Source organism: Maniola hyperantus, chromosome 3, assembly GCF_902806685.2.
Source record: "Maniola hyperantus chromosome 3, iAphHyp1.2, whole genome shotgun sequence".
In the NCBI taxonomy this organism is placed as follows: Eukaryota; Metazoa; Arthropoda; class Insecta; order Lepidoptera; family Nymphalidae; genus Maniola; species Maniola hyperantus.
The window spans coordinates 12130998-12158473 of NC_048538.1; the positions used below are offsets into that span (position 1 = coordinate 12130998).

General features: G+C 35.9%; 1 protein-coding gene across 1 annotated transcript; it reads right to left on the reverse strand.

Moving 5' to 3' along the window:
- Window positions 1-919: 919 nt before the first annotated feature.
- Window positions 920-26117, reverse strand: LOC117996712 (sorting nexin-13-like). Its single transcript, XM_069509297.1, is given in 24 exon segments — window positions 920-6010; window positions 6833-6946; window positions 9994-10100; window positions 10195-10263; window positions 10719-10837; window positions 11478-11557; window positions 11930-12026; window positions 12581-12793; window positions 13911-14044; window positions 15035-15148; window positions 15848-15943; window positions 18019-18059; window positions 18137-18207; window positions 18678-18898; window positions 19613-19741; window positions 20804-20918; window positions 21151-21267; window positions 21889-22061; window positions 22667-22819; window positions 23393-23459; window positions 23461-23614; window positions 24524-24738; window positions 25046-25157; window positions 25888-26117. Coding segments are annotated over 24 exon segments (2931 nt in total). The 5' UTR covers window positions 26001-26117; the 3' UTR covers window positions 920-5903.
- Window positions 26118-27476: the final 1359 nt, after the last annotated feature.

Sequence of the window (27476 nt, forward strand, 5' to 3'; positions counted from 1 at the left end):
ACTGCATCGTCACTTACCACTGGTACCAGGTGAGATCGCAGTCATTAAATAAACAAGTGTACCTATGTATCCGCCAAGGGCCAAGGCTCATTGCAGTTTTATCAACTGAAAGCAGTAACATTAATGGGAGTCTCTCACTGGACACGTATCTCTGGCTAGCTCCCAACGCTTCAAGCCGAGCGACACAAAGTGATCGCGCGTTTACCGCCTTCATTTGGCAACCTTTCGGTGCATAATGCGCTTACATTCGTGCTCACCGCTCGGTGCTACTCATGACTTCTTCAGGGTTACTTTTAAAATTAATTCCAAAAATTGCTGACTTAAAAAATTGTTCTTGCTGACTTTTCCTATTACCAATATTATTTTTATACCCAACTAGCTGACCTGCCCCGGCTTAGCTCGGGTGGAGTTTAGAAAATTGAGGGGGAGGTTGAATTAAATTTTTCTCTCCGTTAGAACCATCCTCGAACTTCAAGGAATATTATGAAAAAAGAATTAACGAAATCGGTTCAGCTGTTCTCGAGATTTGCGATGAGCAACACATTTAGTGATTCATTTTTATATTATAGATATTATAAGGTATAACGTGTGCGTGTCATCATTAAGCCATCGCCGGCTCACTACTGAGCACGGGCACTCTTAGAAAGTCGTTTGCCCATATTTTACCACGTTCGCTGGCCATGTGCTGATTGGCAGACTTCACACACTTGAGAACATTATGGAGAACTCTCCGGCATGGGGGATTCTTCACGGTGATTTCTTTCACCGAATAAGTAATATTTAATAGCTTAATGCGAAATATCCGTCTTTTATTTATACACCTTTTAGTAAAATTATTAACTTTATTTTTAATTTTTGTTTGTATGATTATGAGTAGAGTAGGTAAGTTTTAACAGCTAACTAGGAATAAAAAGACAAGTTATGTTCGTTTAATTTTTATTAGCAAATAAATAATAAACTCTTACAGGTAATGCAATATAGTAAGTAATAATTTTAGTACAACTCCGATGGAATGTAGTATAAATTACTCTCTTTATATTTCTTCTATTAACAATAAATACCTATAGTCTATCTCTATGTATATTCTACGAAAAACTTTAACTAACAGAATATTCGAAATTAGAATAACTATGAATTACCAATGGTTTTTAATTTTTTTCGAACGCAATAATTAACAAAAAAACATGATATACCTACCTATAGTTTTTCTATTATGAATACGTTATTTGTAAGTACCTAAATTATGTACTTAATTATTGCAACAAATATAGCTTTTTGGTTATATCTTAACTTTTTAGTGCTCTAATTTACATTTTATTCATTCATAAACAACATGACGTTCAAAAACTAAACCCGACTAGCAGCAGGTATGACACCAAACTTGAACGCTCTGACGTTATGATTTTACATCACACAAACGTTGATAGAATAATTAGAGTATTGAAACACTTCAGTGTTAAAGTAAAATGGGGCTTGTCTACCTAATTTTAAAGATCAAATTCATCCATATATCTACAGCCAGCGCTCTAAGCGGTAAAGATGTGAAATTAAAATGGTGTTACTCAATTTTTGACTTTTTACTTTAACGTTGTTGTGTTTCGATTTCGAATTCTGTCAACGTTGAGTGAGATGTAAATCTCATACTGAGCACACACAGGATATATCCGCGCGCACCCCGCGTATTCCTTACTGAATGAGGTAAATCAAATAAAAACAACAATGCTTCTGAAGTCGGGTAAAAATGTAACATTTTTATAATATTTAGCTACCTATCGTTAGTCAAACACACATTTTCGAAACAATATACCATTATCTACACTGAAAATGTATCTTTCATTCAAAACCGCTCTTTCTTATTATTTGCATTTTGACACACTAGAAAAATTTACTAGAGACAACAATTAATGTTTTATCCAAAATTAATTGTAGCAAACGTACGATAAATTATCAAAAATATATTTTTGGCTTTCCAAGTACATAATGCGTATTATTATATGCACTCAAAAGGTACTGCGGTAAAATTTCATTTAGGTACAAAATATCACAATAATTTAATTTCTATATTAGGTACCTTATGGTTTAGATAATAAAGTCTGTCTAGATAAAACTTCAAAACTATGCAAAAAGTGCTAAAGAAGTATTTTTATTTTATAAACAAGTAAGTAACTAAACATTTACAAATTTTCAATTCGGTTCTACGCAAATCTACAACTAAATTGACAGAATTAAAATATTGCGAACAACATTTAGACATATTAAAAAGGTTTGGAGTTTGAAGTTTGGAGATTTGTGTATAACCAAATACCAAAATAACCATGTACCGGTGTAAACCATTACCATGTACCGGTACCATTGATATGTGAATATAATTATATTCTAGCAATGCACTTCTATATAATTATTGCAATAACATATTCTTGTTACCACTGGAACAGTTTGCACTGAGACAAAACATTTACAAAAAAACATGTGGAATAATAAAATTTAACTCCTCACGGGCCAGTTTAACTTTTTGTGTCAAATTGCATTTCAAAAGTACGATTTTAGCCCTTATTTTACAGGTGAACCGTACTACTGACATGACAATTATACAGAGTCAATCTATAGAGTTAAAATGGCGCGTGAGGAGTAATTTTTTACGGACTATACACGATTTTCTGCGGTGCGAACAGAAATTCAACAAGTTATGAGACTCGTCACATACGACGTCAAACATTCACTCATTTAATGTTTTTTCGTGCAAACTCACAGGTAAAATTCTCATCATGGATTTTTTATCGAGCTAGTTATATAGGTAGCTAACATGGCTGTATAAGGATATTCAAAAATAAATAGTCTTAATATAAGCGTTAAGACTCATTTAACTAGCTATATAAATTTCATTTAACTAGCTATATAAATTTCTTTTAACTACACAAAGTTAATATAAAAGCTACGCTTTAATTAAGCTTAATTGGGCACATGACTGAATTTTTAAAAATGTATAAAAGATTAATATATTTACAAAGGCTGAGGAGAACGAAATTAATAATAGAGCTTCATACATGTTCCTCATAGGCTTATCTGTACAGGTTAAACTATGCAGTTGCAAGATAAACTAACTAAATCTCCCAAAAATATAACCGAAAACCAACCAATCATATTTTCGTACACAAATTAATTAATTATTTATTCATTCACCTTCTGCCTTCAATCAAAAAAAAAATCTCAATCTTATTTTTTTACCTTATTTATTGTTTGTTATGTCCGTCATATTGGATTTATCATGACGTCATGGCACGCCAAAGTCTAGAACGAATTCGAGTTTAGAAAAAACGTACAGTCGTTTTATTAAAATATTATATACATAGTTTGATAACTATAAGCAGGACAGTTGTGATGAACGAATAAATATAGACACAAGTCACACTCATGTAGCACAACTGTGCAGGATTTGATACGACTAGGTACCTACACTGTTTTAAAGCGTAGTTGAACTTTGAATATTATAATTTCACCCACAAATCACACAAAAAGCAAAGCTGCACAGAATAAGTTTCTCTGGCATACTTTTATCACTACCCATATCATAAATACGAAAGTGTTTATTTGTTGGTTTATCCTTCAAACACGTCGCAACGGAGCGACGCGACGGATAGATGAGATTTTTTGCATGGGTATATAAAGACCTAGAAAGCGACATGAGCTTATTTTCTATTCCGAAAATCAAAGAGCTCCAACGGGATTTTTAAAAATCTTAATCCACGCGGACGAAGTCGCGGGCATCAGCTAGTTACATATAAGTTTGTATTTGCTAACCGGCAAAAAAGTCCAAAATTGTATTCACTGTGAAAGAAGTATTTTGCGATTGTATTTTCATAGAGTAAAGGCCTGATTTCACACGACCTAAGTTACAGCCAAACATCACAGTACGACTAACATGTCCACAGACCAGTAACTCGTTGAGTTATCGTAAACTTTAACTAGGAAATCCAGTTTCAACTCGCAACGAAAGCACCGTTTTAACTAGTACCTAAGGCCCAAGCTACATTACGGAAGAGTCATGTGGCGCGTCATTTCTGAAATATTGCAAAGCGAACTGAACTACATTAGCTTCACTATAATCCATATCCATACTAATATTATAAATGCGAAAGTGTGTCTGTCTGTCTGTTCGTCTGTCTGTCTGTCTGTCTGTCCGTCTGTCTGTCTGTCTGTCTGCTAGCCTTTCACGGCTCATCCGTTGAACCGATTTTGCCGAAATTTGGTACAGCAATAGCTTGCATCCCGGGGAAGGACATAGACTTTTTATCCCGGAAAATCAAAGAGTTCCCACGGGATTTTCAAAAACATAAATCACGCGGACGAAGTCGCGGCTATCATCTAGTTGTATATAATTCACTATTTGTAAGGAAGAAATTAGAAAAACAACAACAATTTAAAAAAAAACATTTAAACGCACGCTTCCGCACTTGTTGTTTTTCTTTTGCTTTACATTACATTATGTAGTAGAGATGCGTTCAGTTTCCTTTGTAACACTTAGCGTTACTTCGCTTCGAGTCTAGCGCAATCTGCTTTGAGCCTAATTCCTAATTCTAGCTAACTGCAAGAAACAGCCAATATAACAGCAGTACACAAATAATGACTATTTTAAACTTCTACATCATATAGATACATCTTTGAAGATTTTTAACCATTTTAGAAAATATTTAAAATAAACAGCAATAGTTGCTAATATAGAATGGCATCTCGAAATTTGGTTATGTCAAATTGTAATACATATTATTATCTCTTCTCTGTAACGAACACAACTGAGACTAAATGGTCACATAAAAACAATTTCAATAATACTAAAAAGGCACTAAATAATAAGTACCTATTTCACAAGACATTAGAGCTTTGTTACTTAACCTTTTTATGATGATACTAATTAATGGAAAAGAATGTTGTTTATTTATCTAACTTAATATTATTAATACTACTTGGTTTTAGATCTAAATTGAGAATGGCTTAGATATGATAGTAATATCAAACAAAACATTTAGATTAGGTGGCACGTGGAATAAAAAAATATCACTTAAAGTGAACTTTTGAGTCGAGCGTCTGCGGCGTCATTGAAGCCGCGACAAAACGGCAGTTTTTTTTAGTTTTTTTTTATTCATAATAGGCGCACGCTTGACCACGGTCACACCTGATGGGAAGTGATGATGTGGCCTAAGATGGGACGCGTTTGCCTAGAAGGTGCATATTCACTCTTGTTTTTAAGATACCCGGATTATAATTGACAGGAAACACTGATCTAGGAAGAGTATTCCAGACCCTAGCCATGCATTTATTATGCAAATGTAGAAAATGTCATTCGACCGCAGCGACACTGACGCCGCCGTCAATATTGCTTTGCTTGAATGACGTTTCCTACAACTTGCAGAGTACATTAATCTGCCGGTCTGTCGCGGCGTCACTGACGCGATGCAACCGACGTCACAGACGCTCGACTCGAAAGTCCACCTTTACTTAAACCCTTAAAAAGTTTAAGTGACACGGACGACACACATTTAAGGTTAAGGAACACTGCAAACCCACAAATTGTTCAGTTACGAGAACGCAATAAAATAAATATGGCGGAATTAAACTTCGGTTATTCGAATCGGGTAACCGAATGACTTTACCCGAATTCGTGAATCCGAATGGTTTTTAAGTTAAGCTAAACACTGTCAGCCATGTTAACTCGCTAGTTTTACCCGAATTCGGCCTAAAAACTATGAAACTTATCCGAAGATAAGCGAACTTATCGTCGATTAACACTTCGCTTTTTTCGTAATTCGGTCGCTAGTCGGAATGCCATAGTAAAATGTTACTCCGCCATTATTTTATAATACAATTGCGTTGATTTTATTTTAAAGATAGATTGAGACTATATTCTATCATACATTAACTGATTTCTTTGCAACGGGTACTCGAGGTGAAGTGGAATACAACTTCTTGAACATATCCGGAATTTGATTGTCAGGAAATAAGTTGCATAACGTCACTGTGAAAAAAAAGGTTTGGTTAGAAAAACAAATCTCCATGCCTTAATATCGTAATAATACGGTAATAATACAGGCTAAACCTCTGCGCCAATCTTGATTTTATAAAATAACGAAGGTCTGGCACGCGCTGGCTCTTTCTCTCTCTAATCCAAACTTGAAAAGCAGAAGAAGGAATAATAAAATTCAGCCACCTCACACGAGGATAAATCTTTTTTCTAAAAGTGCATACTACATGGCAATAAAAACTTATAACAAGCTACCCGAAGTGATAAAAAACACGCCTAGTATACTACATTTCAAGCGGAAACTACATGATCTTCTTTTAAACAAAATGTATTACAAAATTAATGACTATTTCATGGATAAAAATTTATAATATAATTGATGAATTTGGACTTTTATATGCACTGACGAACTATGCTCTTGTCCTGCTTCTTTTTAAATGACTGGTTTATATTCTGTAATCACTGTATATTTTATTTTGTTTTTAACTACGACATGGAAATCCTTATTTTATTTTATCTGATTGAGTAATGTTTAAATATATGATTTCGTAAATGTAATGAACTAAAATAATTTTAATGTAATTGTAATATTCTTTAACCATTTGCACACCAGGATCTGGTAGAATGTGTAAGGCAACTCAACTGATGTAACACCCACATGTACCCACATTCCAGCGAATAAACGTTTATTTATTATTATTCTTTATTTATTTATTAGAAATCGATATAACTTTACATATTTCGATAGCGTTTAAGGTAGGCGACCACTAACATGCTTGTTTAAAAGTATCTCATGGGAAAAATACGTTATAATACCTTCAAGTAAGACGAACAGCAATCTCCTGTTGATCTCTTGCGTTTGGAATAGATCGAATACTGTTAGAAGGCCTCTACGTGCTGCGTCGGTTCCTACTATATGTTTTAGGTCATCTGAAACAATAACCAGAGAAAAAACCACATTCCTAGGTGTTTAAGATAATTTGTATAACACTATGGATTACACTACTACTACCTAACCAGGTGATTTTTTTTAGCCCTTGACTGCAATCTCACTTGGTGGTAAGTGATGATGCAGTCTAAGATAGAAGCGGGCCAAAGTGGAAGGGGTGTGGCAGTTTTTAATAAACCCACACCTCTTTGGTATCTACACGGCATCGTACAGGAACGCTAAATCGCTTGGCGGCACGGCTTATCCGATAACCAGCCACAGCCGAAGCCTCCCACCAGACCAGACCAGAAATTTAGAAATTATAAAACCCCTGCCGGGAATCAAACCCAGGACCTCCCACTAATAAGACGTATGTTCTATCACATATTGGTACTGATTCTGGTCACAATTAAATTTTGGAGTACTCGCCTTTTTCTTACTAATGTAATAAAAAAAGGACAGTCGAAGTTAATTTAATTCAGAACTGTCAAGCCTCGTGTCTTTATGTGCCAGGCTTCAGCATGTAGTGTTTAAATTTGTAGAGTAGCACTAAAATTTTTGTATTTAATTTAAAATTATTTGTTTGGCCTTTATTTATCAATATTAAAAAGAAACACATGTAGATACCCTAAATTCAGTATAGAGAAATACATCAGAATCGATGCCACTACTGCCAGATTTCACTGAAATCCGATACGCTATGTTTTCCAAATTGAAATGCAAAAGTCTGACTCCTAGTGCAACAGACAAACTACCGCATTTATATTTAGTAAGACACGAACAACAGACGAAATTATGGGGTCGAATTAAGCGAGAAGCAAAACTCTTTCAAAGATAGAGTTTATCAGAAATACAATGGAAGAAAAGGTTTTAGTTTACACCTCACTAGCCGCCGCCAAAATAGACTAAAAATGGTTAGTTTTCAACACAAACGTGACCAATACCGAAGGCAATATTTTAAAAACCCAGTAAATTAGTATCAACCACACAATAGCGTGTCTCATATCGCATTGATAAAGCCCGAAACATTTGGCCCATCGCCAAATTAAGAATCGCGTAACTCAACCATGGTCCAACCTCAAAATTCTATATTCGGAATTTTCATTGAATTAACGAAATGAATTTTTATGCTTCATTTATATTGGCTGCTCTTTCAACTCGTGTTGTAAGTCGAGAGATTGTATAAAGCACTTTAATTCATGTGGCACTGTCAGATTGCAGCATTTTGAAATTCATATTTTGATTTTATCTCTTAAAAAGTTTCGAGTCACATTATAGATAAAATTATGATAAATGATGGTGATGAGTGATCGACGAAGTGGTTATAGTCGATGATATACCTATAACGTACTTACTACGTATACACTTTTTCTCTCTTTTTTGTAAATGATTTTGGTACAAATAAAAAAAAAACATAATACATAACCATGCGTATAATATGCCTTAATGTAGAGGCTTCGATTAAAAGGTCTTTGTGTAGAGGTAATATAGGTTTCTATAACTGTGCTGCCACAAAAAAGAAAAATAATTGTCTGTTTCGTTATGTGTGTGCGTGTTGTTATGTATGTATTCCATCATAAATTCTAAATGAACAGATTTGGTTGCATTGGTTGCATGATATTGTTAGATTAGAATCCTTAAATCATCCCGTGTGACACAGACTATAATTTTATTAGAAATTCAATAAGGCGTCATTTCAAACGTGAAAAAAATTGGTCTCCAATTATATTTTGTTCATTTATAAAGAACTAGATGATGCCCGCAACTTCGTCCGCGTGGATTTAGGTTTTTAAATATCCCATGGGAACTCCTTGATTTTCCGGGATAAAAAGTAGCCTATGTCCTTCCCCAGGATGCAAGCTATCTCTGTACCAAAATTCGTCAAAATCGGTTGAACGGATGGGTCGTGAAAATCTAGCAGACAGACAGACACACTTTCGTATTTATAATATTAGTATGGATAGTATGGATGACGGACATGAGACAGCAGTGCAAACCGCAGTTGGGTTTTTTTTTAACTTTTTGAATTACTTGTTTTTAAAATGGCTGCGACCAGGGGCGTCCACAGACTTTTAAGCCAGGGTAGGCAGGGTAGGGCAGGGTAGGTAAGGTAGGGAACCTGTTTACTGGCAGGTCATCATGAAAAATATGCTGAGCTATTACAACTGGGGAACGCAGTGCATGTATGCCTCTATGACCTGCACACCACAGCTAAACAGCTGCCATCTAGTTAATACTTAACGACAGGTTAATACTTGAGATAACTGAAAAGCTTTTGGGGTCCACTCCTCAATAGAGGGCGCTAACTATTCAAATAAACAAATTTCAAATTTTATCATAATGTTATTTTTTTAGAATCTAAAACGTACTTAAGTTTACGGAAAATAATATCAATAAATTAATTAAATTGAAAAAGTACAGAATCATAATCTTATTTTGATTGCAACAGATAAAACATTCATATTATGTTTTTACGAATTTAAATCGCGCGCGGTTTTCAAAACAGGTCTGATTAAATTTCTCTCTTGTGATTGGACAGAAGCTCTGCTTATTAGGTCCGCAATTTGACGCACACATTGACAGATTTCTAGGAGAAATGTGAGACACACAAAGACGTTGTCTTGTGTAATTATACTAAACCGTAAGCATTTCGAGACGCAGCTTTTCGTCCGATGTCGACTGCGTGATCCCGATCGCGATCGTTATGCGATCGCGATCGATAGGCCGGGCGGCGAGTTTTTGAAGAAGTGTACTTACCCAATATTAACATAATTATTTTAAACTAATTATGTTATAGTTTTTTTAATAATTCTATACTAATTATGATAATACCAATTACCAATTAGATATTAAAAAAATGTTTTTTTTTTTTTAATTTTAAAGGCTTTCATAGTATGATTTTGTAGATCCCAAATGGTAGGGTAAGCAGTGCCTATATGCCTCTATGGCCTGCACGCCACTGGCTGCGACACACGTAAAAATGTTACGGTACCTGAAGAAAGTACAAAACTGACTGACAAAATGTGACGAAAAATCATAATATGCATACCTGAAGCTGCGGACAATAGTGCCACTTTTGCGGCCACCCTAGTTCTGGCTTTCGTCGCAGGGTCTCTCGGCGCTACGCCAGGATTATTTCTATTGGTCAACCATTGCCTGAAAAATTAAGATTTATTAAAAATAATCAATTAAATTATCACAATCAATTAAATTAACACAATCGATATTATTTTAATTAATCTTGACTTACTTAAAGGTTTTTAAGTATTGGACCATATTCCGAGGCGATGTCAACGAGGAAACGAATTCTAATACTTTTCTGGAAAAAAAGGATTTTGTATAAATAAATTATAATTTTCAAGGTTTTTCTAATCAACCTTAGTTTTAGTTTTTGGGGGATCTTCCCATAATTACTATGCTTATTCGAATTCATCGTGTGAGGCACAATACTTTAAACTAAACGGGATTGTCTAAAAGTCGTATCTTTTTCGTTAGGAACCATACAACACACCTAATTTTTAGGGTTCCGTACCTCAAAAGGAAAAACGGAACCCTTATAGGATCACTGTCTGTCTGTCTGTCTGTCTGCTAGCCTTTCACCGCCCATACGTTCAGCCGATTTCAACGAAAATTGGTACAAAGATAGCTTGCATCCCGGGGAAGTACATAGGCTACTTTTGATCCCGGAAAATCAAAGAGTTCCCACTGGATTTTTAAATCCTAAATCCACGCGGACGAAGTCGCGGGTATCATCTATTATTATATATTTTATACTTATTAACGCGGTCAGCTATCATAGTCCTTAGTGGCGCAAGAAGTCGTCTCCTCAGCCAAAGTCCTCGGATTCCTAGCACTTCTTCCAATAACCGCAAGGGCACGCTCTCATCTCCGTCCTAACAAAAATAAAATGATTTTTGTTTGAGCTATACACTATGCATCAATTTTCAGGGGTCCGTATCAAACAATTTATTGAAATCCTTAATTTAAGGTCGTAACATACGTAACGTCTATTTTTTTTTGCCAGTCGGGACGGGACGATTTCTTGACATCTTTACATATAAAAATATGACAAAATATACGGGACGAGAAAACAGACAATACGGGGCGTATCGTCCTGTATATTTTGTCGCTGTATTTTTATAATGCAACGATGTCAAAAAAATCGTCCCGTTCCGTCCGACACAAGAAAAAAAAACGTTACGTATGCTATGACCTTTAGTCTAATTTAATTTGTTGTTTCTTAATTTTTTTTTTAAATAAAAATGGCGAGCAAACGAGCAGGCGGGTCACCTGATGTTAAGTGGTTAATGCCACCCATGAACATTTGCACTACCAAAGGAACCACCAATGCGTTGCCGGCCTTTCAGGAATTTGTTGGTACGCCCCTTGAATAACCCCATGTTGTAATCTAATGGGAACACCGCCGCCCATAAATTCCGTACGATAAAATGAATAATTATCAAAAATTACAGAATTATCAAAAATAATACAAAACAAACAATACATTGTAGATTACATTAAATAAAAACTCACATCTTGAATATCAGATGAAGTTGCAACCTTGAAGTTTTCATAGTTTTCGCCACTTTTTCCTTGAAACACTTTTGAAATACCTGTACAAATAAATACACTGCTATCAAAGGAGGATGGGGAGAATGCATGTGTTTTGGAGCCCACTGAAAGGGGTAGCGTTCATCATGGAAACTTATTAATAATTGTAGAACGTAACAAAACTAAAAAAAAACAAATAGTAAGTAAGTCTAAAAAGTGGGAGAAAAAAGATATACCCAAAAGTAAAATATAACCTAAAATTATTAATCAATAACTATTTTTCAATCAAATTGTTTTAATAACCTACTAATAAAATAAAAAACTGTACAACGTAAAATCCTAAAGGTACTTATTACCGATACTGATAAATTCATTAACATAAATATAAAAAAAGTTTCGATACGAATAGGTATAGGTTTACGAATAATATTTACCATCCATAACGCCATCCACAGTATTAGCGAACTGGTCTGGCATACTCTTCAATGTTCTCATGCCAGCCTTTATCGAATTCACTAATAGGGCGTCAATCTAAAAATAGCACTGATTTTAAATAATCTTGTATATTTAATTTTAGCTCAAGTTTTATCACTTGTCAATTTAATGAAATATTAAGCCCTTCTTTGCAAAAAAAACTGTGCTAAATATTTATTTTAAAATACCACATACAACAGCACCTTGCAGCAAAGAGAATACTTCGTTTGCTAATAGTAAGTAAATCAATCAAGTGGCATTCTAGATGATGAATGAATGATTTATCTAAATATATAAAAGGAAAAGGTGACCGACTGACTGATCTATCAACACACAGCTCAAACTACTGGACGGATCGGGCTGAAATTTAACATCTAGATAGCTATTATGACATAGGCTAAGAAAGGATTTTTGAAAATTCAACCCCTAAGGGGGTGAAATAGGGGTTTGAAATGTGTGTAGTCCACGAGGACGAAGTCGCGAGCATAAGCAAGTTTATTCAATAAAATACAGGTAGGTACAATAGATTGAAATAATGTCTATAGAGCATCAAATATACCACGGATATGTAGATTACTCTACAGAGAAAGTATCAAATTCAATTTTCTTACCGAGTTGCCGTGCCTTTCTGTCTGAATTTCTGGACTAAGAAATCCTCCTAAGTACTCTGAAGACAACAGTGTCATATATCTAGCATCCCTTGATATACTCGTCAAACTTTGCAAATAGTTGTTCAGCATACGTTTCCGACTCTCCAGTACACTTCGAGACGTGTTCTGAAACGTCTTCTTTGCCGGGAAAGGGAGATGACCTAGCTCCGGCCACTACAAAAAAAAACTTATATAATATGTTTTATCAAAACTATGTACACGTTGTTAGGAACATATTGCATGCTAATAGGCAGAATTTGGCTGTACCTTTTTGTTTTTGTAACATCTCCACTGTTTACTCATATTCGCAATAAAGAAATTAGATTTGATTTGATTTGATTTTGTACTTCATACAGAGGGACGTGTGGCCTAGTTTTGACAACAGATATTAATTGCAATTGTTAAGCAACGTTGACTTAAGTCGATAACTGGACGGGTGACCGATTGTGGAGGACCGAATTTAGCCTTTTCTTTTTCTTTTCTTTTTATTCAGATACAAGTTAGCCCTTGACTGCAATCTCACCTGGTGGTAAGTGATGCAGTCAAAGATGAAGCGGGTTAACCTGGAAGAGGTATGGAAGTTTTTATTAAACCCATGCCCCTTTGGTTTCTACACGACATCGTACCGGAACGCTAAATCGTTTGGCGGCACGGCTTTCCTGGTAGGGTGGTAACTAGCCACGGCCGAAGCCTCCCACTAGACCAGACCAGAAATTTAGAACTTTAGAAGTTTTCGTCTGCATTGTGCCTCGGAGAACACGTTAAGCCGTCGCTCGGTCCTAGTTATTACCACTTACATCTGACCCAAGAATCAAAATCTTGTTCTTTTAGTCAAAATGTATGCGGAAAAATCTGGAAACCCTCAGTATTACCCAAGAAAATTGCTAGTGATTAATGGAAAGGCTTCACCCTCAGCAATGAGGAATACGACGGAGGAGGGAAGGAGGATATCGCTGGTGCGCCTCGGACGTGCGGTGGGGGACGTGAGTGGGTCCCCGGTGGACATCGCTGGCTGGGTCGCGGTTGATTGCTTCGGTGTTCACGTGACCCAGTCGCCAGGCGACGCGCAGGGGCGCCGCTGGGTTTTACGGGTTTTAGTGGGTATTCCGGTCGCCTCTCGGCCGGCGAGTCCCACATAGGCATTTCCCAGCGATAAAAAAGAGGTGTGATGACGTGACGCGAGAGCTCAGTGATTCGTCAACTATTACTATACTGTTACCCTCCTGCACTGCTCCGCAGGAGCCTCCTCAGTTATGCGCTATGACTATAGTAAAATATAGTAAATCATCACCTTGTCTTTGACAGCCGCGTGCAGATCGTAAAAGTCGCTATATCGCCTGTATATGTGCCAAACTTCGTTATCCGAAGCTCTTGTCACTGCGATTGCGTATATTCCGAACGTTCTACCTTTATCTTGGACTAGAGCTACAAAAACGTAAGAAATTAGACTAAATTATTTTTAACACACATAAATGCACCAAATTATTTAGTTACTTTTTTTGAATATTACTACTTTCTATTATTTATTTACTGGTGTCAAAAGAACTAGAGCTACAAAAACATACGAAAAAATTAGACTAAAATGTTTTTATCACACAAAAATGCACCAAATCATTTAGTTTATTTTTTTAATATAGATACTTTCTGACGAGTTTATACTTTATACCTAGAGTACGCGATAGGTCGAAGTGGCAACCAAGGAGGTAACGTCCCGCACACCCGCACCGCTCCCGCGCTAACCCAGTGCGGGCGAGCGCGGGTGACGTGCGGGTGTGCAGGGTGTCCCCCCGCCTCATGCTCCGATTGCCATTTCAACCTATCGCAGACTATAGATTGATAAGAAAAGGTCGGAATATAGATGAATTACCTAAACTAGATTTAGCAGATTCACGAAGTACATAAATAGCTATCCTTCTTCTAAGGGAACATAACGACAAGTATAGCACTAATTTTATTTTTAAGCTGCCTTCGGATTAGAGGCCAAAGATGTTTAATACCTTAGTAATTTAGGACCATTGACTATTGGATAGACCCAATAAGCATGAAACGAATTTCAGTTTCCTTTTAGGGGTAGCCCCTTCTCAGTCTGAGAGGACACCCATGCCCAGCGGTGGGCCAGCGATGGGTTGATCATGATGATGATGATTAGTTTATACAGTGTGTAACCAGAACGCTAGCGAAAACGAAGACAGCTGACAGTGCTGATGATTACTGATAAGATACCACTAAAAACGTGTATTTTTAAAAAGTTCACAATATATTGCAAATAAAACAAAATACTAAATCACTAAAACCACAAGATAATGCAAATAGTTATTGGAATTGGATTGTGTTTAGGTAGCATAATAATAACGCTAAGTTTTTGCTAGCATTCTAGTTACACCCTGTATTTATTTACTTGTGTCAGAAGGTTACCTGTTTCAATAATATACGCTGTCAAGGGCGACATCAAGTTTTTAGCGCTCTGACTTATCGCTGAGTGAGATAATGATAAACTAGTCGCATTTGCTGATTTTAGATTGGATGGACCTAGAACAATAACAAAGATATTAATGATAACAAATATCTAATAATGTCTCCAAAAGGGGTCTGTCAAAAGGGGTCTCCAAACCGGACATATTTATGATATAGATATAAATATTTGCAAATCCGAAGCGTTTTGGGTCAATTTGACCCATAACGCTTCGCAAAACGTCATAGTAGTTTATTAGAAGTTTCCTTGAAAGATAAGATCCAAAATGCAGCAATCCACAAGAGAATTAACATAGCCCAAATCATCAGCAAGCTGAAGTGGCAGGGTCCAGGCCATGCTTCTCGTACAAGTGATGGCCGTTGAAGCCAAGAAGTCTAAGGCTGAGATCTATAGAGCGCACTTTGACTTTGCTGGGACTTAGGATTAAGTTAAAACGCGACAGACTTATGTGAGAAATATAGCTGTCTCGTTTTAACTCTGTCTTAAGTCTAAGCTAAGTCAGAGTGCGCTCTATAGATCTCACCCCTAGTGTGGAAACCGCGCCCTACTAAGTATAGCTTGGGGCGCCCTCTGGCACTATGGACTGACGATATAAGGTTAGGGTCTTTATGCACTCATCCGTATTCAGTTCGTATCCGTGATTCTTGACGGCCATTTCGAAGAATCACGGATACGTACATTCAATTCGTATTTTTTTCACGGATCCGTCAAATCATGGATGAGTGCACAAAGGCCCTTATATGAATAAATCTCACCTGCATTTTCATTTACTAGTTTTTGCGCGAAGCTCCCAACAATATCGGATCTCGACCGATTATGCCTGGTACCAACGACTGGTATGACCATCTCGCCTGCAATATGGGTGTTGGATAGTTATGTAGTTAAATATGCACTTATGTGATAAGTAGCTTACACGGGGGCCTCAGTCGCTATGATATTCAAAACGCAAACAAAGCATATTCGGCTTTGCATTAATGAATGAAAGTTTATTTGACGATACACTGCGTTTGAAATCCGTTTTAAATAGTAATAATGAGTGTAACCGTATGTGACGTATAGTCAAAAAAGCCTCGATCTTATTTAGAATGGCATAGTGAATAAAGCCCCAATACCCCTAGTACGATTTTGAACGCATCGAAACCAAGTTTTGTTAAAATACTTTATATCGCCATATTATGAACTTCAGTCTGAAATTAAGAGATTATTTCATTCATAGCGCCAGAGTAAAATGTACTTAGCTCCGTGTTTTAAAGTTCTACATACTTTGCAAACTTGGTTTTCAAATATTTTGCTACAAGCACTGGCTTATGAAGAAATTCGACATAGAATTTGGTTTTTGAGAAGTGAATCCGATATGTTTGATTTTAGTTCGTTTATAAATCTACAGGTAGCGTAGCGGCCAAGCGAAAAAATGTAAAAGAAAACAGCGATACCGTCTTAAAAACTAGAGGCTTTAGGCCGTTATTAGTCTAACGTAATAATGTTTCAATCAACGTTATCGAAATGTACACACGCGTACTAAGGGTACAACTGGTCTGAAAACGTACACACATCTAAATCTACCTCTACATTCTATACTACAACTTAGTCCCACTTTTATTTTCAGTGTATTGAAACAAAGCAACACTTGCTCAAATAAAACAAGCGCCTGTTTGCGACCACAACGTGTTATTTCAAAAACTTGATTTTTGAGAATAAAAGATTTTCAATGGCTGTGATTTAGTTTCTCTCGAGTTTAGACGGATGATGTATTCTGTGGAATTAACCGTTCAGTATATTATAGATTAATAAAGAATATTATTATAATATATTAAAATATATTTCATACGAACCAAGTGACGCCATCTAGTAATAGTATTGAACTAGTTAAAATTTTAAATAGAGAGTGAGCGATCTGTACTTGTTTAATATATTATCTGTGGTTATAGTCAGGACAAGGTGTGTATGAAAGTTTTTTTTTGGAAAATCCACGGAAAAAAAACAGTTCCCGCGAGACGCGGACGTAGAGGACATCAGCTAGGATAAAAATACACTTTTCCGAAATAACACGTAGTCACAAACAGGCGAATTATGTACGAAAATAGTGTACCCACAGGTGCATTTTGGTATCGTGTGGTTCTTGTTACTTGGAACCCGTCGGGTTAGGGAACGGGGAAAGGTAGAGGACTTGTTACAGATGTTGCCTTTGTGCTTCGTTTTGTTAAACAGCTTTGGCAACTGGTTCAAACAGGTTCTCATTATTCGTCTGCATTTGTCTGTAGAGTACCATACGTTAGTAACTTTGTGAAGAGTTAGTAAGTTATATATATAATATCTGTCACCCGGCTATACTCGTGTTTAGTCGACGTTAGCCCGACTGGTTACTTAACCGCGACGCGTGCGCGAACTGACTCCCTTGAAAAAGGACCCCGGATGGGTTCGAAACTAGTAGGACTAACGTAACGCCGACTATAAACACGTGAGTATAGCCGGGTGAGAGATATTATATATAATGGAAATCAGTCACGATAGTTTAAAAGTTAGTAAGTTATTTCTAGTGACTAAAGCAACATTTACTTACACTGGAATTCATAGACAAGATAGGGGCGTCTAGGAATATGCGATTTAATTACGGTCTACATTTTTAATCATAATGCGTACAAAATGAGATCTCACTCGCCACTTTAACTTTGTATCAACTGTCATGTCAAAAGTAGGCTAAGTCCTTAATTTAAAGGTGAACCGTACTTTTGACATGACACAGAGTTAAAATGGCGAGTGAGTTCTCATTTTGAATAAAAAAAAAATCACGGATTGTAAGGAAAAATAGAATCGACTAAATGTAGGTCCTGAGTCCTTGCTCAAAAACCTTACTACTACTGATATCGGAAATGGTTTTCATGAAATCATATTCAGAAGTAACATTGATTACTTTACATCTACTTACCAGCATATTTGGGAGTTTCCGTTTTACTTTCTCTGTAGTCACTGAAACAAAACATGAAATAACATTAGAATTTTGAAATATTTGATTTAATCTAATTTCAATACTTTTATATTCTCACCTATTTATTACGTTATTTAATCCGCTTTGCTCATTTTCCATCATAAAGTCGGCTTGCCATGATGGATCATCCTGTGAAAATATGTGTACATATTTGTAAATCCGTTGGTGAAAAATAATTATGTTCTCTTTCCACACCCCCCCCCCCCCTCTCTTTCTCTTTCTCTTTCTCTCTCTTGCTTGTTGGGCGTTAGACATGTATCGCACAGTTCCAGCGCTACACTTAGTTACTAGTAGCTTATTATCCCCTTAGGGGTTGAATTTTCAAAAATCCATTCTTAGCGGATCGGTACGTCATAATAGCTATGTGCATGCCAAACAGCCCGATCCGTCCAGTAGTTTAAGCTGTGCGTTGATAGATCCGTCAGTCAGTCAATCAGTCAGCTTTTCCTTTTATATATTTAGAAAATCACAGAAGAAAGAGCCCTGTCATCCATGAAGCATAATAATTATTCTCCTTTCTCCCTGTCTATCTCTCTCATTTCTTCTCTCTGTCACTCTCTTTCTTACGTTTCTTTTCACTAACTCTATGTTATACTAACCTCCAAAGCGTCGGAAACACACTTCTGCATGTCATCAAAGCAAGTGACGGGGTTATTGGTGAACTCTTCACCCTCGGTGGTGATCTTGCGCACTAGTTCCGCGTGGCAGTTCTCAGGGGCTCCCAGTATTGGTGCTCGGCTTGGTGCTAGATATGTATCGCATAGTTCCAGCGCTGACGAACGGAGGTTGTCGATCACAGCCTTTGATGTTTGTGGGGCGTCTAAAAACAACGTACAAAGTGAACATTTTCTTTATCAAGTATTTAAATCTTTTAAAGTTCACCAACATTTTTTTCATTTTTTTATTGAAAACAATACCTTCTGAATTTTAAAACAAGTAACGAAAACTACACTTTTTCAGAATAAAAATAATAAGACAATGTGGCTAATTCCGTTGTACACAATCTCTAAACTAAACTAAAATGAGATGTCTAAATCTACTGCTATCCCTTTCATAATTTTGCCTGCAGAACAGAATAGCACTACATTTAGACCTGTTAATTTAGTTTAGTTAAGAGATCGAAATCGAAAAAATCGGCCCCATTGCCAGTAATTTTGTCTGCTTTTTAAGACGAATTTCATATTAGGAAGATCGTCCATAGCGATTTTTTGTAGCGATTCTGTATCACTACTGTCTCGATTCAGAACCGCGTTCAAGATAAGCGCGGCTGTATTGCGTATTAGGTATTTACCAGATAGTACCTACCTAGTTTCGGTACGACTGCCGTGTCGGAATTTCCGATGAATCCTCCGATAATATGCCTGCCTGCTACCGTTCCACCGCCCACCTTTTTAACCAGTTTTGACGAAGTTTGGTACAAAGATAGATTGCATCGCGCAAGCGGACATAGGCTATTTTTTACCCGCTCTAAAACATCTAAATCTACGCAGACGAAGTCGCGAGCATTATCTGGTAATAAATAAATATAAAATACCTGCTTCATTCAACTCGATCTCCAGTAAATATTGCGCATTGGATTTCCATGCAGCAATTGCTCTTAGAAATTTTAATGTCCTTAGTACTTCTTCTGAAACTGTTTCTGTATTGCTACTATTTGATGCGCCTAAAATACAAAGTAAATCATCATCACTACCTATCACTACCCATATTACAAATGCTAAAGTGTGTTTGTTTGTTACTTTATTGATTTGTTGGTTCGTCCTTCAATAACGTCGCGTTATACCACATACAAATCCTTGTAACGAGCTGCCATTTTATAAGCACGCTCATAGGTGTCAAAAGGTGCGTAAACCCCGCCTCAATATCTATGTTGTCTGTGTAGCTACGCGTATACACACACGCAGAAAAGTACGAATTTGTTTTCACTTTTTAAAATACAATAGGAAAACTTTTTGAAAAGTCATAAAGATCTTAAAGGATAATAAAATTTACAAATATTTTATTCAACCGATAAGTGCAATAAAAATGCATTTCAAATTTCACCGCGAAAACGCTCTCCTCCATCTTTTAAGGTTCAAGAGCTGTCATGTCGTCATATGGATTGGTAAGCAACAGTGTTTTCTTAGTGAAATACATTACAATTTCAATCCATGTGACGTCACAGTCGGAATTAACGTGGCGGCTACGGTATCATGCGTTTTGTAGATAAAAAAGCGAATTATTTAAAATGAATTATAAAATTTCATAATATAATTTTATAAGCTGAAATTAACATTTTTTTCGATTGCTTATTGCTAATACTATCTTGTTTATACATTTTTAGATGTTTTCTCGCTTGGTTGTACCTATTGTATGAGCTTTGCCTATCTGGAGTATTATAATACAGGTGTAACCAGAACGCGTGCAAAAACGAAAACAAGTGATAGCACTGATGATTACTGATATGATACCACAAAAAAACGTGACAAAATATATAAAAAATCCTATAATTTTATAAGTTTACGATATATTGCAAATAAAACATCTGACTGGCGCTAGTGGCCAACGTGAACGATGGTTGCGGGTTTGAAAAATACTAAACAACTAAAGCTACTAAATGAGGCAAATGGTTATTGGTATTAGATTGTGTTTAGGTAGTATAACAATAACGCTAAATTTTTGCTAGCGTTCTGGTTACACCCTGTATATTTGTTTTATACAATAAAATCACAGTATTTTAACATACCCTCCTGTGGCCCCAAAGTTGCACGTCTGGCTTGAATTATTCTACACAAATACTGTAAAGAAGACAACTTTTGGCGGTCCTGTAGTTCCCATTCCCCTGCACTGTCTCTTGAATGCTACAAATAAATCAAGTAATAATTTATTTTGAAGGCCTGGTGTTTTATAAAATGGCTTGTTGGCAGCATATTTTATTAAACATTCCTACACTCCTAGGAATATCTAGCAGATAGACAGACAGACACAATTTCACATTTATATTATTAGTAGGGATTTATAAGAAACCTTATAGATATTTAAAAAACTTACAAACAGGCCACCAGTTCATTTAATTCCATTGATACTGCTTACCAGTTTCTGTATATCCTTCTGAACAAGTTCGAGCGTGGCGTCTAACTCGTCAGCGTCGCCACATGACCTAATAACCAGCAGAAACAGTTCCGAAGACAGGCAGGAGTCTCTACAACACTGAACACCACATTCAATGATTAATTACGAGAAAGGATCAATTTAATCAAAATTGTTACTAATAGAAAAATCAACTAAGTCGATTTATTTAACCTGTCTTTTATAGTTTCATAGTAAAACAAGGAACCTTATATTTAAGAAATAATTACCGCCAAAATTTTCACTATACTTTATGGCAACGGAACCCTGCCTTCTGCGTGTTCTAACACGTACGACCAGTTTTTTTCTCGTAGTTTCCTATGCTAATTTAAAAATCAAGCATAAGAATATAACTGTTTGTATAGCTTGACCAGGAATTTAAAAAACTTGCTCTGGGGGCGCCACTAGTATATTGTCTATGGTCAATAAGTATAGGGCCTTGTTTAAATTAGTTTTCCTCTCTATACTGCGGGCTTTCCGCAGTATAGAGAGGAATACGTCCCGCAAATTGCTAATGCGCGTAGCCGCCATTTTAGTGACGTCAGCACTAGACTGAAGTTTCGTGCTGATGGTATATTTTTATTTCAGCTGACGTCATTTCGATGTTAATGAGACATGGTTCCAACGCAATAGTAATTTGCGGGACTTATATTTTATTTTTCTGGTCAGGCTCTAGAACCAATATCTGAATATGTTACTCACAGATCTGATAATAGCTCGATTTATATTGTCAGGGTCACTCAACAGATTGATCAAAGGCTTCAGGACAATTGCGGACAACAGATCAATAAGGAGCAACTTCATAGCGTGACACTTCCACGCCTCCTCCGGTGCGACCAGGTACAACACAGCTTCTGACACCTCACAGAGTAACGCTAAAATGTGATTTTCAAAAATATAAATGGCAATGCATTGCCGCAATGTCAGACTGCAGATGTCTTTGATTGAAAATAATGAACTGTTTAAAAAACCAACACATAAAGATTAGTAATCTTTAAATATATAAAAGGAAAAGGTGACTGAATGACTGACTGACTGACTGATCTATCAACACACAGCTCAAACTACTGGACGGATCGGGCTGAAATTTGGCACGCAGATAGCTGTTATCTGCTAAGAAAGGATTTTTGAAAATTCAAACCCTAAGGGGGTGAAATAGGGTTTTGAAATTTGTGTAGTCCACGCGGACGAAGTCGCGAGCATAAGCTAGTTTCATATATAAACTAGCAACCGTCCGCGGTATCGCTTTTGTAGGATTGTCGAAAAATGAGGCGTTATTTCTTATCTCTATAGAATTCTTAAGCAAGAGAGAGAGGATTGAATAGGAGTTGAGAGGATTGGATAAACTAAATTACAATTATTTCGGAATTTCCTTCAAGTGCAAGTAAAACAGTTTAATATAATTATGAAATAACTCTTAAGGATTATGATAATAGGAAAATAGTGCTTGCTCATCGTCAAGATAATATTATAATCTTACCATACTCTTTTTCAGAGTCTGTACAAAATGTATCGCGACATATTTGTTTATTCTCCATTGAGCATTCCAGGTCGAAAAAAAGATCTTTCAAATTATTACTGCTTATATTCTCTGTGCTACTATAGAATTTAGATTTTCCAAATGACTGGGAATCTGAAATTAAAATAGAAATGAATAACTGAAATCTGAAAGTAATATAAACAATCATGAAGGCTATTTAGCCACATATTCATGGTAAATTGTTGTGTATAAATAAAGTTTTTTCTAGTAAAGCTGTAGCGCCGAGCGATTTAGCGTTCCGGTACGATGTTGTGTAGGAACCAAAGGGGTGTAGGTTTAATAAAAACTGTCATATCCCTTCCAGGTTAGCCCGCTTCCATCTTAGACTGCATCATCACTTACCACCAGGTGAGATTGCAGTCAAGGGCTAACTTGTGATGGTATTATCATTTCCAGAATCACTCAACATCTCAAGGTATTTTCACACCCACCACCATTTTTACATTTTATAGAAAGTCTTATATATGTCAAATACTAAAGACACAAAAGCAATATTTCCTTGGGCAACCTTTCAACTGGCAGAGATAAAAAATACTATAACAATACTATATAACCATCGTTTCTGGTAGGTTACTTCGTCATTGTTTCATCAACGTTGATGAAATGTTGCTCAATAAAAGTTTACCATGAATGCCATGCAAAAAATTAGATTTTGTAATTTTTTACCTGGAGGCCATGTCAAATCAGTTTCACTTTTATTTCTCCTATGCGTCTTCTTATCATCCTGTTTTTTTTGGACTTGCTTTTGAGCTGCCATTCACCTCTTTGGCACTCAGTAACTGCAAGTGTTTTAATCTAACTCTCGATTGCTTGAACAGTTTCAAGTGTACTGTCAGTTCTTCAGGAAATTTTGTAGAGAGTAGATGGACCCAATCTACACATTTCACTCTAAAATATTTATTGACAATCGGAGTTACATGCAATGAAAAATAATAATAAAACTAGGTGTTTTAACTACAGGGTACTGCTAAAGGTGGCAATGGGCAGCGCAGGGAAGTTTCGAGCAACCAGTACATTTTTTGCTGATGGTGTATTTTTTTTCGGCTGACGTCAAAATGACGTCATTTCGATGTTTATGGGACATGGTTCCAGCGCAATAGCAATTTGCGGGACTAAAAACAATTAAATCTGTAATTTTAAAGATTTAATTCAACCCACACTGGCTTCTTATGTACCTATTATAAATACAAAGTAACTTATCAAGTTTATGTTTAATGTTAATGACATTTTTATTAAGATTTCTCACACTGGTTTCGAGAACTCTATAATATTACTATTATGTTAAATAGATATTTAAATTATTTGATAACTTACTTAACCTGCATGCAGCAAAATATTAAAAATACATCTTAATTATTATAATTAAGACTTATTTTTAATATTTCGCTACAGATATAACCCATGCCCCAAAACAAAACCAAAGTGAAGTTTGTGCTAAGTAATAATAATAAAGTAAGTTTGAAGCAGTTTCAATTTAATGTACATTTGTTTTGTTTGTTTTTCTATTAGATTTTGTACAACACTGCCATATCTTGAGCTTCAATGACTGAAAATTTATTACTTACTAGATGATGCCCGCGACTTCGTCCGCGTGAATTTAGGTTTTCAAATCCTGTAGGAACTCTTCAATTTTCCGGGATAAAAAGTAGCCTATATCCTTCCCCGGGATGCAAGCTATTTCTGTAGTAAATTTTGTCAAAATCGTTGAACGGTTGAGCCGTGAAAAGCTAGCAGACAGACAGACAGACGCACTTTCGCATTTATAATATTAGTATGGATTAAATCTTAATACCTTACCTATTAGCTATATTAGCCCCTGCAGCAACCACCAGCCTCTTTATAGAATGTGAGGTAAACTCCTGGTCATCAGTCACAACCTCATACCAAGTTGCGACATAGTCATTGATAATGATTGAGATTATTTCATTTATAAACGAGTCAACAGTTTCACTGCCAGTTATTCTACTGTCAAACTTAAGCAATTGTTTTTCATTTTCAAACAAATCTAGTATCTGAAAATATTTGTAATTGTAATTTTAATTACATTTAGAATTAATGAGACTTGCCATTTTCCAATTTTAATCATGACTAAGAGCTTACACAGTTAACCGCTTTTTATGTAAGACCATTTGTAAGAATACTATCTTATACATTTGTGTGAATTTTATGTAGCAATAGCCAACTTTAAAATAAGAAGCTTTTTGTTGGACTTATAATATAATCAGTTCACTGTGATAGGAATTAGGATTTAGCCTCTATGTTCAATAATTTATTTCAAGTTGTATGGTAAAATTTATGACAAACTTATTATTGACATACCTTTGCAGATTGTATTGAAAAGTTAGTCTGTTGCAATGGATCATCTAAACAATCAATGTCACCAGAAAATACTTTACTGTGGTCGTAGCTCAAGTGCAAAATAGTTAAAATCCTGCAAAATAGAATAAAAATAAATCATCAACTTAAAAAATACTTAAATATTAATTTATTTTATTTAGACACTTCATGAATTAATAGTTTTCCACAAAAACCTTTTTTTCTGTACAGATCTAGTCAAATTATTCTTCTTTTTTTTTGCATCATTCTATTTTTAGAAAAACTTATTTTTTAAATGTTACATAAGGGATTGATAGGAATGTACCAAAATGTACATAAAAAGATACTCAGTCCAAAAAACTGATTTTTGATAGCATTGGTGAACAGTTGAAGCACAGCAACACATCTTGTCTAAAATGTTTAAAGCAAACTGAGCTTTAACTCTATGTAGGTAGGGACGTAATACAAATATTTGTAAGAAACCAATTTTCCGCTTTTTTGCACATCTTTATCATTTTACTTTACACAATTTGTGGCAGGGCAGTGGAGATATAATTCAGTAAACTTTGATTTCACACACAGCCCCATCATGCCCCATCCATACAGTTAAAATCTATTTGATATTCATAAGTTAGCTCTTATAGGAGCGTAGTCGTAGCCTCAAAAATTAGAACGACTCGTAAGCAATGCAATTTTAGTATTGTTCAAGTAGAGACACCATTTTAAAGAGGAACACATTAATTAGTATGGTAATGCTGTCTAGAAATGACATAATTAATCACTTTAAGTGTAAGAATTAGTACACGGCAATATTATTGTTATTTGTATGATTAATTAATACTTACCCGATAATAAAGGAAACCAAAAATGTTAACAATGTAAGATAAAATCCAAAACCTAGTAAAGCAATCGTTATAACGGACACTAGGCCAAACCATCCTAGGAATCTCGAAATCATTTTTGTATTTTATAATATCGAACAGTAATTTTATTTAATACATTAGTGAAAAAGAAAAAAACGAGAGCAAAGTGAAAAGAAAACTGATGAAAACAAAAACAGAAAATCACAAACACGATGACCTGTCGCCTGTCGGGCGTGGGCTGTCATTTGTCAATTTGTCAATGTCATATAATTTTATGTCGAAGTCAAAATGACATAAAATATCATGCTACATTCCAATTCATGCAATGCATAAAAACCAAAAGCCTGATACAAGATTTAAAAAAAAACTAAAAAAACTAACCAAGTGCGAGTCAGATTCGCGCACCGAGGGTTCCGTACTCGGGTATTTTTTTCGATATTTTGCACGATTAAGGTTCGTACGCACCTGAGCGGCGCGGCGCGGCGCTTCAGTCCGACTGCAGAACGCTTCACCTCAGGCCGCTCGACGGTGCCTACCGCACTACAACTTCAGTACGCGGCAGCTCGCGTCACTTGCGCGTCACTTCTACACCCGTTCGCGTACGAGCAACAACGTCGCAAGATGAGCGACAGTGAAGAGGATTTGATTATTATTTCTTTGTTGTGCAGAAGAAGAACGAATTATCGAAGAGAAAAAACCGGCCAAGTGCGAGTCAGGCTCGCGCAATGAGGGTTCCGTACTACAGTCGTATGATTTCGATAATTCAAAAACTATGATGCATAAAAATAAATAAAAATCTGTTTTAGAATGTACAGGTGAAGACCTTTCATATGATACCCCACTTGGTATAGTCACTCACTTCGAAAGTTGAAAATACTAATCTAAAATATTAGTTCATGACCACAATTTAATTTTTTTTGTGTGATCTAACCCTAAATTCACGGTTTTCAGATTTTTCCCCAAATGTCAGCTATAAGATCTACCTACCTGCCAAATTTCATGATTCTAGGTCAACGGGAAGTACCTACCCTGTAGGTTTCTTGACAGACAGACGGACAGACAGACAGACAGACAGACAGACAGACAGACAGACAGACAGACAACAAAGTGATCCTATAAGAGTTCCGTTTTTCCTTTTGAGGTACGGAACCCTAAAAAAGAAGAAGAAATGGATTGCTGACATACCAAAGTCACGCTATCAAGAAGGATATCACATTTTGTTTCCTCGCCTTCTTAATGACTCTGTACCATTTCACATTTACTTCAGAATGTCAAAGACAAAATTCTTTATGCGATTGCCTAATAGTTTTTGTGGAAATTACATTAGAAACAATAGGTATACCACACAGGTCGGTAATATAATCCTACAAGAAACCTATGTCCAGCAGTGGACATATCTATCGGTTGATGATGATGATGATGATGATAGTTTTTATGGAAATTATAAAAAAATATTTATGCATATCCATACTTATATTATTATCAACGCAAAAGTGTATTTGTCTGTCTATCTACTAGCTTTTCACGGCTCAACAGCTTAACCGAATTTGATGAAATTTGGTACAAAGTTG